General features: G+C 34.0%; 1 protein-coding gene across 1 annotated transcript in view; it reads right to left on the bottom strand.

The window, feature by feature from the left end:
* Window positions 1–4544: 4544 nt before the first annotated feature.
* The window catches only part of LRP1B (LDL receptor related protein 1B), a 1324618-nt gene continuing 1314201 nt past the window's right edge, over window positions 4545–14961 (bottom strand). Inside the window, exons 84-87 of the mRNA XM_023752441.1 lie at window positions 10743–10833; window positions 9668–9812; window positions 6124–6222; window positions 4545–4685 (exon numbers count right to left, since the gene is read on the bottom strand). Of these exons, the coding sequence (XP_023608209.1) occupies window positions 4545–4685; window positions 6124–6222; window positions 9668–9812; window positions 10743–10833 (476 nt within the window). The remainder of the gene's footprint in view (window positions 4686–6123; window positions 6223–9667; window positions 9813–10742; window positions 10834–14961) is intronic.

Raw genomic sequence — 14961 nt, 5'->3', positions numbered from 1 at the left:
AATCTTGGAGTAAACAGATAACTACAGCATCAGGATTGCATTGCTTAAGTTCGTTGATATCTAACATACCATGTGCGGAAGGGGCAGACATCCATCAGAAAAAATGAACACATTTTAAGCATAGAATTTATCAAATAGGCCATCTTTAGTACCAATTTTTCTTTTGTTTTTTTATCACTTTGGATACAAAAAATGTTTGGATTCACTAGAAACTACTTTTCAGAATAAATAGCAGTCACATATGTATTATATCTATGTGAAAAAGTTGAACTGGAGAACTCATTTCATTTATCTCTCTTTTTTGTGGGGGTGAAGGGGGGAGACTAGATACATGCACAGTATGGAATAAAGTGCATATCCCTGGGCCTATGGATATTATGACATAAAAACTTTTTTTTTTTCTGAATGAAACTGCTTTCATGTACTTTCAGTTATCTTTATATTTTTCTGGATGAGTTAATTTTCTGGAAATGTTAACTCAGCAATCGATTTGGCAGCAGAATTGAAAAATGAACCATTTTTGGCTCTTTTTGTTTTTGTTCTTCTACATTCAAAATACATGGAAAAATAATTTTTTTGTGTGTTATATTACGTGGTTGTCATCACAAAGATGTGTTTGAGGTTTTTTTTTCTGCAAGCTATAATTAAAAACTTCTAATTTAAATAATGACTCAAATCTACATTAAATTTAAATATGTCACCTGATATTGAGAAAGTCATCCTTAAAAACTGACAATAACTAGAATGGGGCATAATGTGAAGAATATCTCTTTCAAAAAATGGTTAGCTTTGTTGTTCTCAACTCTGCAGGATTCTTAGTCTTTTCCATTTTAATCTTTTTTAAAGAAAGAGTTGAATCTATAAATAATATTATAATGTGTTTTTAGAGAGAAGTAAGATTTTACATCGAGTATCTGTATGATGATATAGAGATGAGAGAGGATAAAGAAAAATTAGCAATATATATGTTTTCTATTTCCTTTATCACATATACCAATATTCCCTGTTAAGGATTTGGAAATTATGGATATTATGCATTCTATACTAGTTCATTATAAGAGCTATAACATACATTGAGCATTGAATGTCTTCATATTTGAATCATAAAAATGGAAAGTAGCTTCCTAGAAGTAAAGATAAAGCTTAAATCTCAACCTCAAGAACCAACAAAACAAGCATAATGAACTCAAACACAAAGCAAAACAAAACATGGTCAAGACATGAAATAGCCACAAATAAAACACAATTACATAAATGAAAATGGCCCAATTTGTGTAAAACCGTATCAGTTTCTAAATAAAACATTCTCCCTTAGTATTAACTTTTTATTACATAGGCAGTTTACTATTAACTCATGCATCATCAGCATTAAAGAATTAAGATCAAAACTTGGAATGTCATGAATTTGATGATAAGGGGGGATCTCTTTATTGACTCAGCTGTTCCAGCTGACTGTTATTTAACAGTGGAAGACAACACAGCCTTAGATCAGTAGTTCTTAGCAACAATAGTTTTGTTCTCCAGAAGATATTTGGCAATGTCTGTAGTTAGTTTTGGTTGTTGCAATTCTGAGTGGTGCCAGTAGTAAATAATGGATAGAGGCAAGGAATCCTGCTAAGTATCCTACCCTATAAAGTACAACAAAGAATTACCTGGCCCAAAATATTAGGAGGTTGACGAACCTTCCTTTGGAATGAAAGGCGTTTGGGTAAGAAGGAGAGTTTACTAGGAACCATTCATTTTTAAAAAATATGTCCATTGAAGCTTGATTACACATTTTGTTGAGTATTTGAGTGATGGCATGTATATAGAATGGCCACATATAGAAGAATTATGCACCTGAATTTATAGCATTTATATGAATTTTTGCAAAAGAAATTTGAAATAGAAAGAGCTAGAACAATATAAATAAATAGAGTACTTAGAAAAATGTCTTTATCTTACAAAGACTAGATGCAAAGTAGTTGCAAACAGAACTCTGAACTCTGAGGTGGTCTTGAGTGAACCAGCCTGAGGTGGCTAAGCATAATGTGGAAATAAGGCCCATAAAAATGTAAATAGGGCCTAGGGGTTAAGAAGCACATCCTAAGCTTTCCTAACTATGGCTTTAACCAGTTCTCTACTGAGAATGAGGTCACAGATGCCTGACCCTGAGTCTTGGTTGGTTTCTTGTATGTCATATATGATTTGCTAGATATGTATGCTAATGTTAGTTGTATCAAGGTCATTCCAATATGTGAGCTCTGTTCCTTTCAAATAATAACTTCAGTTATAGTCATAAAGCTCTGGTGTAAGAAGGCCCCTTCAGATAACATAACGCAGTGACAGCACCAGTAAATCAGACCCTCATGTGCATTCCTAGTCCGATACTCCAAGTAGGTACACCAATAACCATCCCACTTACAAATCAATGTCCAAACAACATCTAATGGAATCTGAGTGTTCCATAAAGTTCGCTTTTTAGAATGGAAAGGGTCACTGAGAGCTTTGGATTATTTCAACATGATTGTCATAGACTGTGTACGTAACCCATCTTTCTTTCTATTGAAACATGAAGTCTCTGATGAGCAATATGAGACAGGAGAAAAGGAAAAAGTAAGGGGAAATGTTTCTGATTCAAGAAGAAGGAAAATGCCTTCTCTACTGTGCTTTTAAAAATGATGTAATAAAATTAATCTTACCCCAGATAATATGTTCTAAGGCTATAACAAAAATTATGTCTCCTGTTTACTAAAATAATTTTCTCGGAACATTAAATCCACAAAGATAGGAATTTTCTTATTTTTAAAAACTACCCAACACACATACTTAAATATGTAGAATTTCATTTAAATAAGTCAGTCAACAATTTTTTATAAAGTATTTAACACTTCATTGTAGAAACATAGGCAAAATGACTATTATAACCAAAATGAAAAATACTGTTCAATTTAAAAAATGTACTTAAACAAGAACCTGAAAAAGTTTATGATATGCATAACATTGTTCAAGCAAAATTGCACTAGTATTACATAAATCAATAGTTTATAAAGGCCTCAATATGGCAAAGTTTAGAAATAGGTAGTATGCATGCACATAGTACAACAAAAAGTCTCTTTATAAAACAGCAGTTTTTTTTTAATGCTTGTACAAAGGGATAAGAGCAACCACAAACATATTTCATCTGTTAGGTTAATACATTATGACAGCTAAAAGTCAGTCATGTCTATCAGAGGAACAAAAAGCCCTCCATACCTTGTGAATAAATCTTTTGTGCCTTTAAAGATATTTGTATAAAAATGCTATCCTTTTTTATACAACTTAAATAAATCGTACTTGTTTCAATTAAAAATTGAAAACAAACAAACCAGTGAATGGGGTCCATGTGTTTTTGCATAACAAAAAGAAACCAGGCTACCAGGGAAACTGGTCAGCATTTATTCCCTCCACCTTTGATTACGGGCAGATAATTAATTATCCTATAACTGGGCAAGTCCTTTAAGAATATAATTTTAATAGGGAAAATAATGAATTAGTCATACTGTATCTTGAAAATATTTATCAATTACTCTATACCATAATGACTGTTTTGCTTCTTCTTTTTGACCTAGAAAAGAAAATGCATTCACATAATTGAAATTCTGTCATCAATTTGTGTGCTTATGTATTATTCTTTAGTGTTCTGTGTGGGAAGGGGTTGGGTTACTCTTCCACAAAATGAACATGATTGGGAAGAGATTTCTAAGAGGTCAGCAACCAATACCCTGTTGTGCTCTAGGCTGGCTATTTACCTCAGGACTGAGGGAGAACAAAAGGTCTTATCACATAGCAATGTGGTTTTTCCACTCTGGGTTATATTTTTGCAATGTTCTACCACCTAAATATAACTATTGGTTGCAGGGTATATATGTTTAGTATACCTCATATAGTTCACTAAATTTTGGAAAATGTAGTCATATGTGTTCATGCAAATTATTCATTTTATATATTTTCAAAGATTTTCCTCAAAATTCTCATCTATCACTTGGCAATCTAAGGCTAATTTCAAAGCAGGAGATGCTGAACTTGTGAGGGCTATATATTTTCAGAAGTAGGAATCCATCTTAATGGGCGCAAAGAAGAGAGTCAACCTTTCAATCATTCTTTTACCAATTGAAACATAAAAGTAAAATGACATTGTATTACAGGTTTCAGATCACATAATGAAAAAGTATAGAGACTCACTCTGTGGATTAAGTAGAACCAAAAAATTTCATATAAAATAGATTGCTCATATTCACACTACAAAGGAATATGTTGTTTTTAATTTTAACAAATTCAAAGGGGTGTCATATCAGCAGCATTGTTGTAAATTGTACTGTAGTGCAGTTCTTGTTTCATAAAAATACCATACAAATGGTCAATCAATGGTCATCAGCAAAAAATAAAACTCAGAAAACAATTAACCAGGGAAAAGATAAAGAAAGAGGTAATGCTGATGCCAAAACAAGTATAATACTGTTGGAACATACAAAAGTAATCCTTATATTTTATACATTTTTACAGTATATAAAAGGCATCGCTGATTATGCCACTGTCTCTCTTATTCCAATTTCTATTTTCTTTGGAAGCAGTTCTTTCCTTTCGTCAACACTTCCTAAGGAGTTTCGACAGTTTGGCCCATCCATGTATAATTTTGCATACACTGGATTGGAGTAATTTGTTGGCTGAAGGAGAAAAAAATAGATAAGTACAATTCTATTATCAGTGTTCACCACATTAATTAGCTATTTTCTAGGATGTCTGTCTTTTAATGCTGACAATATTTATATGCAATACTTTTAACTTATTAAATAGTAATGATTTCAATGTAATTTAATTTTGTATGTATATGCTTTTGTTGACTTTAGCATGGTATTAGATAAAATCATAATTGCATGTTTTTCAGGTAACTTGTGAACCTAATGGGAGCTTTAACATAAATATTAAAGTCCCAAAGAAATCATTATGAACTCTATATTCCCTGAGATTTTACTTAAAAGCATAAAACGTGAAACTAATGTGTTATTTCTAGTCCATATGCTTTCCCTCCTTATTGCTATTGCAATGACAGGAAAAATGTGTTTACAGAAAATCATCTAATTGCTCAGTGCTGATAATTTTTCAATATGAAGTTAAAAGCACGAAAACAAAGGAAAAGAAAAATATAATACATTGGTGGAGTAGATTTTAAAATAAAGACAATATTTTTTGCTTCAAACAACCTCTATGCACTTATCACTGGAAATATTTTTGTATTCTTTCAAGGCATTGAGTAGTACCTAGTCATCTTAGGTTGCACAGATATTTAGAGCATATTGAAGTAGAATTCAAACCTGCAGAAATGATCTCTTTCATTTGGAAAAGATATACAAATGTTCATATTTTACTAATTGCAACTTAACCCAAGAAATCATTGCCTAGTGTTTTAGTTTTTTCTGTTTGTTTCCTTTGTCTTTCCAAAAGCAGAACATTAAATCTTAGTTACATCAAAGAAACATTATAATCTTTGAGCCATGCAGTTGACAAACATGATAAAAATGATAATGAAAAACAGTTGATGGGAGACTTGATACCCTATTTTATCCCTCTTCTAACATAAACCATGTGACTTTAGACAGAGTACTTTCCTCTAAAAGCTAGCTACTTAATTAAAAAAGAGAATGCTTTTATTAGACCATTTCTAATTTCTCAAGATGAGGCCTTGTTTGTAGTATATTTTTATTTAACTGGATATCAACTTTGTATATATTGAATAAAATATCTTAAGAAATGTATGAAAACAAATTTAAGTTTAAATTATTCAGTTTAAATCTCTAGCTAGAGATTTCTAAGAATAGCAGACTCATGTTTATTGTTAAAGTTCTATAAGATGTTCAAACTCAGAAGAAAAAATATTTCAAATATTTCTACTTAATAGCTTGCCTGAAATGATAACATGTATTACATGTAATCTTTCATAGACAGGATACATAACATCAGCCCCAATTTTAATACTGTTTTCAAATCTCTTCTTAATTAAAATCTCAATTAAAGGCAAGCCCCTACCTAAATCTAGTAATAGTCTTTGATTGTGAGAGGTTCTATGATGGAATGGGTATGAAATAATGAATTTGCTTCTCTCACCCCAGCAGTTAGTGGTCCTTTCAAATCAGAGTTTAAGTAGATGGGTGGCGCTGTATGTGGAAGCTTGAAAGCACTGGACACACCCCCTATATACCTGCCCTGTATGCAAACAGAGAATTTTAGTTTCTCATCTAATATGGAACTCTTTTCATTGACATAAACTCATGTTAAGTCATAAGGATAACATAAAACATTTTTTTAAACCCGGGGGCATGAACAATGTACTCATGGTAGCTTTAATAATTTAAGGACTATTGATATTAAATATTTGATCCATAGGTTGACATTTCTATTATGTCCAGATTAACTTAATTTTATCCTCCGCAATGAAATCACATCTTTGCTAGCAGCACTGTGAAAAATACACCAGCCTCCCTGACTTCAGGTTTGGTCACTTTGAAAATTCCTGACAGTAGCCCATTCTGGACACTCAAGTATCGGACATCTTCTAATTAAAGATTCATCACCACTGCATATTTTTACAGAAAAAACAAACTTAATATAGCATAAAACAAACATCTGTATTTTTGGAAATCTGTTAGTCTAAAACACGTTAACTAGAAATTAAATTGGCTCACTAAGTCTTCATATAAGAGTACTGACTTGAGACTTCTTGGAGGCTAAGGGCAGAATTAGCCAATCTGATGCACTCATATGCATAATAGAGTATTTATTGGTGACCCTCAAGAAAAAAAACTAGATGAAAATTTGAAGAATATGAAAATTTTAATGAATGTACATATTTTAAAAATCTTAACTAGCAACAATGAATGATCACAACATTTGGGACAAGGTCAAGGGTGTCAGGAAAATATTTTAAACATAAATTTAGGTCAATATCACCTCTTTATCCCCCGCCCCCACCCCAAGGGTCTTATTTAGAAGATACTTAAAACAATCTAAGTAAGAATTGAATAAATTTTGAGATAAAATCGGTAAATACTAATTTTCCTTTTTTGAACTCTTCAAACTATACTGTGATTGCCTTCATAGGCAAGACTTTTAAACATAACTTTATTAACCATTTCATTTCTTTTGATTATTAGGTATTATTAAGTAGAAATTTTATCTATTTTTAAAACAATAAATGATTTCTACCAAAATCTTCTTTATGCAATGCAATCCTATATAATAAAAGGCTAATATGCAAATTGTCCCCTCGGGCGGTTGTTTGACCAGGAGTTTGATCAGGAGACTGGGAGTTCGACCGCTTGCTATGATAGACACTGACCACCAGGGGGCGGCACGGAACATGGCAGGCGTCAGTGACGCGCTGCGACCTCTCGCTGACTACCTGGGGGCGGGGATGACGGGGATGGATGTGCAGTGAGAATGTGGGGTGTCCGCCAAGCTTGCTCTCACTCCCCCTGGTACCCTCTCCTGGGACACCAGGGCTCACATGCAGGGGAAGCCCCTGCGCTCACGAGCTGGGCACTTGCAAGGAGCCCACCCCGCATTCGCGCGGCTTCCTCTGGGTGAGCCGGGCCACAGCCGCCGGGACCACAGGGCCAGTCTGGCTGGAATCCCTGTGGGTTTACACAGGAGCTAGTCTGTGAGGCCGGCCAGGAGGACTGTGTGGTCCACTCTGCTTCCGTGCAGCACCGCTGGGCAGCCCAGAGGCCCATGCTGTGCCCCGGCCCGCAGCATCTGGCCATGCTCACCGCATCTCCGTGTGGGGACTCGGGAGCCATGACTCAGGTGGAGAGGGGCGCGCAGGGGCCCGGGGGCCCAGGTGCTGCCAAGGGCCCAGAGGTCAGCTGGGATCTGCCTTTCCATGCCAGATGCTCGCACTTCGATCGCCAGCCAGGCCTAGGGACCGCACCCGTGCACCAGACCTCTAGTTTATATATAGTTGCTTATATCATGAATATGTCAAAGCATTGTAATGCAGTGAGTACTGTGAAAAACATTTTATCCTTAAGGTTCTTCCATGTAGCTGGCGCTCTGATTTTCAAAATTGCTTATCTGTATTAGGACTACCTATTATCTGCAGTTCTTAGGCGACAATTCATATTTATATTTCCAACATCAGGAGCCAGCTAGAATCAACCATCTAGTCACATTTAATAGAATTTTGGTCAATCAGTCAGCAAATTGGTAAATAAATATTTATTGAGTGTTATGTGCTTAAATAAATATTCATTGAGTGTTATGTGCTAAGTATATTAAAATATATTTGAGGGGCACTGAAGCATAGTTTTATCTTCCTAGAGTAAATGTGGAAACATTTTTAAATGGAATACTAAGAAGCTAGTTTCCTTAAGTGTCCAAAATTGGCTTAATTCTATCACAAGAAGGAAAAATAATGGGAAAAATGAGAATCCTCCTTCTTATAAAAAGTGTGCTTTAATATGTCCTCATTGGTTCATATTATATTTACAGGTACCATATTTTAATTTATAAGAAAAATTCAAAGAATATGAGAAATCTATTATTTATAATGTCTTTCTCCTTCGTAGATAAATTATCAAATAACAATGTTCTCAGTGTATATACTTTTTAAATTTGAAGTAGCAAACAGTGAAACTTAGATTATAAGGATTTATTCATGAAGAATTTCAAATGTAGGAGTTGGTTACTTAAATAATTAATACTAACTATAAAAATTATTCTTAATTAGGAATAATGACTTTAATACCCTTGAATTCAGAACTAGCTTAAATGTATGGGACTTAATTCACCTTCTTTGAGAATAACTGTTGCTATGAATGTAAAACCATTTGGAACAGATTGATCACTGATTATTTGTAATACAAAGATATATTTTATACATAGTACCTTTACATATCAGAAAATACATATTCAACAAATTAATGAATAAACTAAGAAAATAATATTCATCATATAAAATTGATGTTCTTAATTCATAGTAAAATATCCTATAATTATTATACAAAATATTCAGCTAATACAGTGAAGTGAATCTTTGCAAGTTTATCTGGATATTGTATCATTTACTTCTCTTAAAAGGTGCCAATAGGAACATATAATAATAAAAGGTTACAGAAACTTAAAAAAAAACTGTAGCTATTTAAACTATATATATATATCAGTGACATGTCTCAAAGTACATTACAGTACCTAGAAAAATATTTTTCAAAAATGATTTGATTATAAACAAATCCATGGGCAATATTTAGATGAGTCTACAATTAAACACTATTAGAAATGAAGTACTTATTTTGACAATAAAGTACTGTATTTTTATTATTAAAAGCACTTCAGACAGTACTTTTACACTAGTCTGTATATTTAGATGTGCTGGTACCTCAACACATTTGAATGAAAGATGCTATTTTAAGTAAACTACATGTTTATAAATTAAGTGAATAAATAAGTATGTATTTTCCAAAACATGTTGTACTAATTTTACGCTTCAGGTGAACGCAGTCCACAATCTTATTTTTTTTTTCTTTAGAAGAGACAATAACATTTAGTACATCCTAAACTTCTTTCTTCAGAAAAAAGAAACACTGTTAAATTTAGAACCATTTTTGCAGAGCTATGACTCAAGAGTGTCAGTAGTCATTGCCCATCATCTTACCTTTGTTGGATCTATCATAAAACTGGGATCTAGAAGACCTCCATCATTGTGATCATGATCCACCTCATACATGTTATAAGATGGATTGCCAATTTCTACGTTTATTCCTCCATTGATAATAGGTTGTCTTCTAATAGTTTTTGTCCTGGATTATGTGAACATTGTTTAAGTATGAGTTTAAATATCACAATCATGGTGTATGAAACTATCAAACTATCATATTCATAGATTTATTCACTTATGGTAAGTTCATAAAAATATTCATTCAAAATCAAGTCACAGAGGAACAAAAATAACAATGTGATGCTATTTTTCCAAATTATTTAGCTTATTATTATTATTTTTGTTAGAATGGGTAATAAAAAATGCCCTTGGAACATATTCCTCCTAAGTACCTAATTCCACATTAGTTGAAACTGAATATTCACTAATCAATTACTTTTTAAAATTCTAGATTTTTCCTTTTTTAATGAAAATCATCCCTTAAAAATGATAAAAAATTTAAAATAAATCGCCTTCAATCCCCCAAAATCACGTGGCTAAAAAGCCTCTTTTACATAATTCAAAAGCTGCCTCACACACTCTTGGTTTGTGATGATAACCACAGACAACCCACTCCTTCTGGATTTTTATAACTGCATATTCATATATATTAAAATGACACTTCCAGTAATATATAAAATAAACAAATGAACCATTTCTGATATATAATACATATTCAGTATCATTGTATTTACATTACTAATCTTTCATAATATAATACGATCCTTTTCAAAGACTCTTGAGTTTTCAAGGAAAAACTACCACACATGTAAAATCTACTAAAGTTTTAATTAATATTTCCCCTTGTTAGTTTTATTAGAATATACGAATGGAGACATTTCCTCAACATTACATGGGAGAAGGGTTGTCTGAATTATAACCACTCAAAATGAAATAAAGGGATAAAATTGTTTGAAAACAGAATTTTAATTAAAATAATTTATGTTTTAACGAATTAAAAAAATTATCTATGTTTCAGTAACTATCTGTGCAATTTATTTGTTAACTGCTAGTCTAGAACATCGCACCGTACCTTCTTTTTCTTTTACAAAGCACTAACCCAATTACTAAGGTGGTTATCAAAGTCACCAGGAGCACCAGAGGCACAATGATGGCAATGCTTCCTGAAAGAGAAATGAATGAGTACATAAGCACATCAATAAAATAATGATTGATACAATTGAACACTGCATTACACCTAATCATTTGACCATTGACATAATAAAAGTGAAGCCTAGGCCAAATATCTATGTTCCAAGTTCAGAAGTACATTATGAAACATCACTCTCCTATTAAATACTTGATCTGCTGGAAATGTTTCCTCAGATATCATTCACTTGTATGTTGCAGTGAGGTATCATGCTGTTAGAAATGCTGACTGCTTTGTCAGTCTGAGTCTGAATCACAGCACACACATGACTTGCAGTGATGTAAGTACATGCTGGTAACTCCTTGCAAATTACATATTTACACAATTTCACTGGCCGTACTACCACCCTTAGTTTTGTTCCTCTATCTATAAATACTCTCTGGCCAAGAGTACATGTGACAAATCAGATGGCAGCCTGGCCAAACAAAAGGGACATCAGTGTTAAAATTGGATGGATATAGGCCTAAGTATCAGTTCCACAACTTAAGCAAAGTGAGACCTTAAATGGGTAATTTAAAATCTGAGGCTTGACACATTGAATATTATTTAGCCATTGGAATATCAAATGATATATAAAAGTATCTTAAAATATGATATTAAACATAAAGTCAATTAAAAATGTTTTTGAGGCTTATGCTCTTCATCAATAAAATAGACGAGAAGACCTACACAAGGTCTGTTAGCTTAATTCAACAAAATAGGGGACAAGGGGGATTCTCTTCCTCAAGTTCCAGAACAGTTTTAATTGAACATATCTGGGAGATTTGGCTTACGTTGCAAATTTGGCTTAGAGTGGAAGGGAGGGAGGCAGGGAGGGGGGGAAGAGAGCGCGTGAGAGATAGAGAAAGAGAGAGAGAAAAATCAGTGTGAGATTCACATGGATTGATTGCATCTTGACCAGGGTAGGGATCAAACCTGCAAGGTATGTGCCCTTGACTGGGAACTGAACCTGAGACCCTTCTGTACACAGGCCGAGGCTCTAGAAACACTGAAACACTGGCCAGGGCAATGTGCCATTTATCATGTACTAACAAGAATGATCTTAGATTGAATCACTGATCTACAAGCTGGAATAAAAGATCTATGAAATAGGTCTTCAAAAGTGATCTGAGAAACTGAGTGTTAGTTTTTACACATGTGAGCATAGGGGAGAAGCAAAACAGAGAACCTCTGCCCTCTATTTCTAGGTTAGCAATAAGAGCAACCAATTTTTTTTTCTTTTCATGAAGGAGTCAATCTTGGTGATGCTGTGAACCACAGGAGGATATGCCTGGGGTTATATGTCACTTATGCAGGCAGAAAACTGAATGCAAGTGTTGCTGACAACAGGAGAGTATAAGTAGCTCTACCCAGTACCTAATGTTAACTTTCACAGACAAATGTCTACTGCCCATGAGACAAAGGCTTCATTTATCTGGACTAGCATCTGGTTGATTCAGTCAAGGCAACCTAATCACTGGTTAAAGGAAGAAACAAACCAGCAATGCAAAAGCTAATTGAAATGTAATGTGGGAATCTTAAATGGTTCAGGAATAAAACTTCAAGAAATATTAAATATTTGAATTTGCTTTTCAAGGACATTTGTGTAAAAATACTGTGGCAGAAATGAATTGTAATACTAAGCACAGTAAGCAGCTGCTTAGGGACTTTAAAATAGAAATATAGATACGTTTTAATAGCTATAGCCAGGAAGTATCTGTGTGCCATAGCCCATGGTGGAGATTCCTTACCAAAATACCAAAATGTCTTTATTAAGGAGATGTCATGTATAAGAGAATATTTTAATTTGAACCTTCAAAAATAATTTGACTAAAATAACCAAATAACTATCTCTTCCATGCAAAACAAACAAACAATAAACATGGCTTGCCTTCTTTAGTCAGTTTATAGAATGCAAAACTCATTTTATTTTTTCCACGTTGTTACCAGGGCTATACAGCTCACTGAGTTTAATATTATATGGTTTTGGGAAAGTAAACTTGGATTTGGGAAAGTGAACTTTATATGAATGTGTAACTTATTAGTAATTAGTAAAAGTAGAGATTCTGGCAGATTGGATAGCAATTAACATTTGTTCACAAATTGTAAATGCCAGTGAACAGCTGGTTTCTTCATAAACAATGACTTTAACTGATTGATCATGACTTTATAAATAGCCTTACTTCATTACTTATCTTTTTTTCCTGCTAAAATTTGTAATATATTGGCATGTATTAAACGTACCAATAATTGTTTTAAGGTATATAAAGTTATGTTCCCTTCAATGAAAATTGTATGTTATTTAGAAAATTGGATATTTGTCTACATAGGGTTTTTTATTCCTTTGAGGTAGAACTGTTAATTATGCATGCTGGCAAACAAATAACTTTTTCTTCTTTCTCCCATCACAGATGGCAGTTCCAATCCCTTACATTACAGCACTTTGTTTAAAGGCCTGGATTTCTAATGTATTTATATAACCAAGCAAGGTAACGGCAATAATGCTTAATGTAGCCAATAAATAATGCAGGGTAGCAGTTTGGCAATGTATAAAAATGTAAAATAGTTGATATTGATGGAAACAGTTGGCAACCACATGTATTTTTGGATTCATAAGATAGATATATATCAAATTAGGTATATATTCTTAAGTAGACTATATAGGAGTAAATGTCGTAACATATGATAATTCATATTTCAGGAGATTTTTAAATAGTACATTATTGGTGGATTTTTCTAAAATGATTTTAAAAAGCACATTCTATACTTATTAAGGGTTGAGGGGATACCTCAAAGACCTTCTCATGTAAAATAGAGCAAGTCTTTCTTGGCCACATTGGTCTGAAGCCTCATCATCCAATACTTTTCTATTAGAAAAAAAAACCTGTATTATTAAATTGTTATGTTGTAGAGACCCCTTCCCCGAGAGAGGCACACAGCATAGCAGCTGAGATAATAAATTCTGGAGCCAGGCTACCTCTGGCCACACCTTGCATTACTAACAACATGACATTGGGAAGATTATTTATCTTTGTCTCAGTTTACACACATCTACAAAGAGTGTCATCATTAATAGCTACCTCATAGTCATTCATGTAAATAGGATTATGTTTAATACATAGAAAGTGCTACATACAGATTTATTAATTCACTAAAATAAATTGCCACAGAACTCTGCGTATGCCTGTTTTGCACGCTTTACAATATATTGTAGAAACCAGTTTCTTTGTAATTTGAGGGTTTAAACTGTTTATCTCTCTTTGTTTTGCAGCTAGCACAGTCCCTAGGATATCATAGGGACTGTACATTCGGTTCTTATTTTAGTAAATATATTTTAAGAGTCGCTATGTCCCACACACTCAGCATGCACTCTGCTTTGCACTGGGGATACAAATGTCCCTGCTCTCACATTGTTTGATATAGTTTAGAAGATGACAAAGAAGTGTGCTTATTTAACAGGGTGTGATAAGCACTTCCCTGGGGAAAGTCTGCATTGCTCCGGAAATATAAAGGAGTATCCAACCAGATCCAGGATAGAGGAGGACTGGTGTGCCTTAGAGACCTGCAAGTGAGTCCTCTTTAGTCTCATGGAAGAGAATGCAGGTCAATGGGAGGAGGAGATACTGAATTAATCTAGGAAGAGAAATGTGGAGGCCTGGAGGAGGAAAGATTACAGAACAACAGTCTGGCTGAAGTGCAGAATAGAGAGTGGTAGAAGATGCGGCCATAGAGGACAGCAAAGGGGTGTGCTGAAGGGCTATGTAAGGCTTGTCAATGAGCCGGGCAATGTACTGCTGGGGTGAGGCCCTAGCTGGTATGGCTCAGCGGATAGAGCATTGGCCTGAGGACTGAAGGGTCCCAGGTTCGATTCCAGTCAAGGGCACATGCCCGGGTTGCCAGCTCCATCCCCAGTGGGTGGCGTGCAGGAGGCAGCTGATCAATGGTTCTCTCTCATTGATGTTTCTATCTTTCTCTCCCTCTCCCTTCCTCTCTGAAATCAATAAAAAAATATATTTTTTTAAAAGGGGTGAAGTTGAAGAACACTTAGGAACTAATATCTACTGGATATATTGTTTGACTTGACTTTAGAGAGAAAAAACATTAAGAGCAACACTTAAGTGTT

The sequence above is a fragment of the Myotis lucifugus genome, unplaced genomic scaffold (genome assembly GCF_000147115.1).
Source record: "Myotis lucifugus unplaced genomic scaffold, Myoluc2.0 scaffold_32, whole genome shotgun sequence".
NCBI lineage: Eukaryota > Metazoa > Chordata > Mammalia > Chiroptera > Vespertilionidae > Myotis > Myotis lucifugus.
The sequence above is the reverse complement of the archived record's forward strand: the minus strand, read 5'-3'. Positions and strand labels throughout refer to the sequence as shown.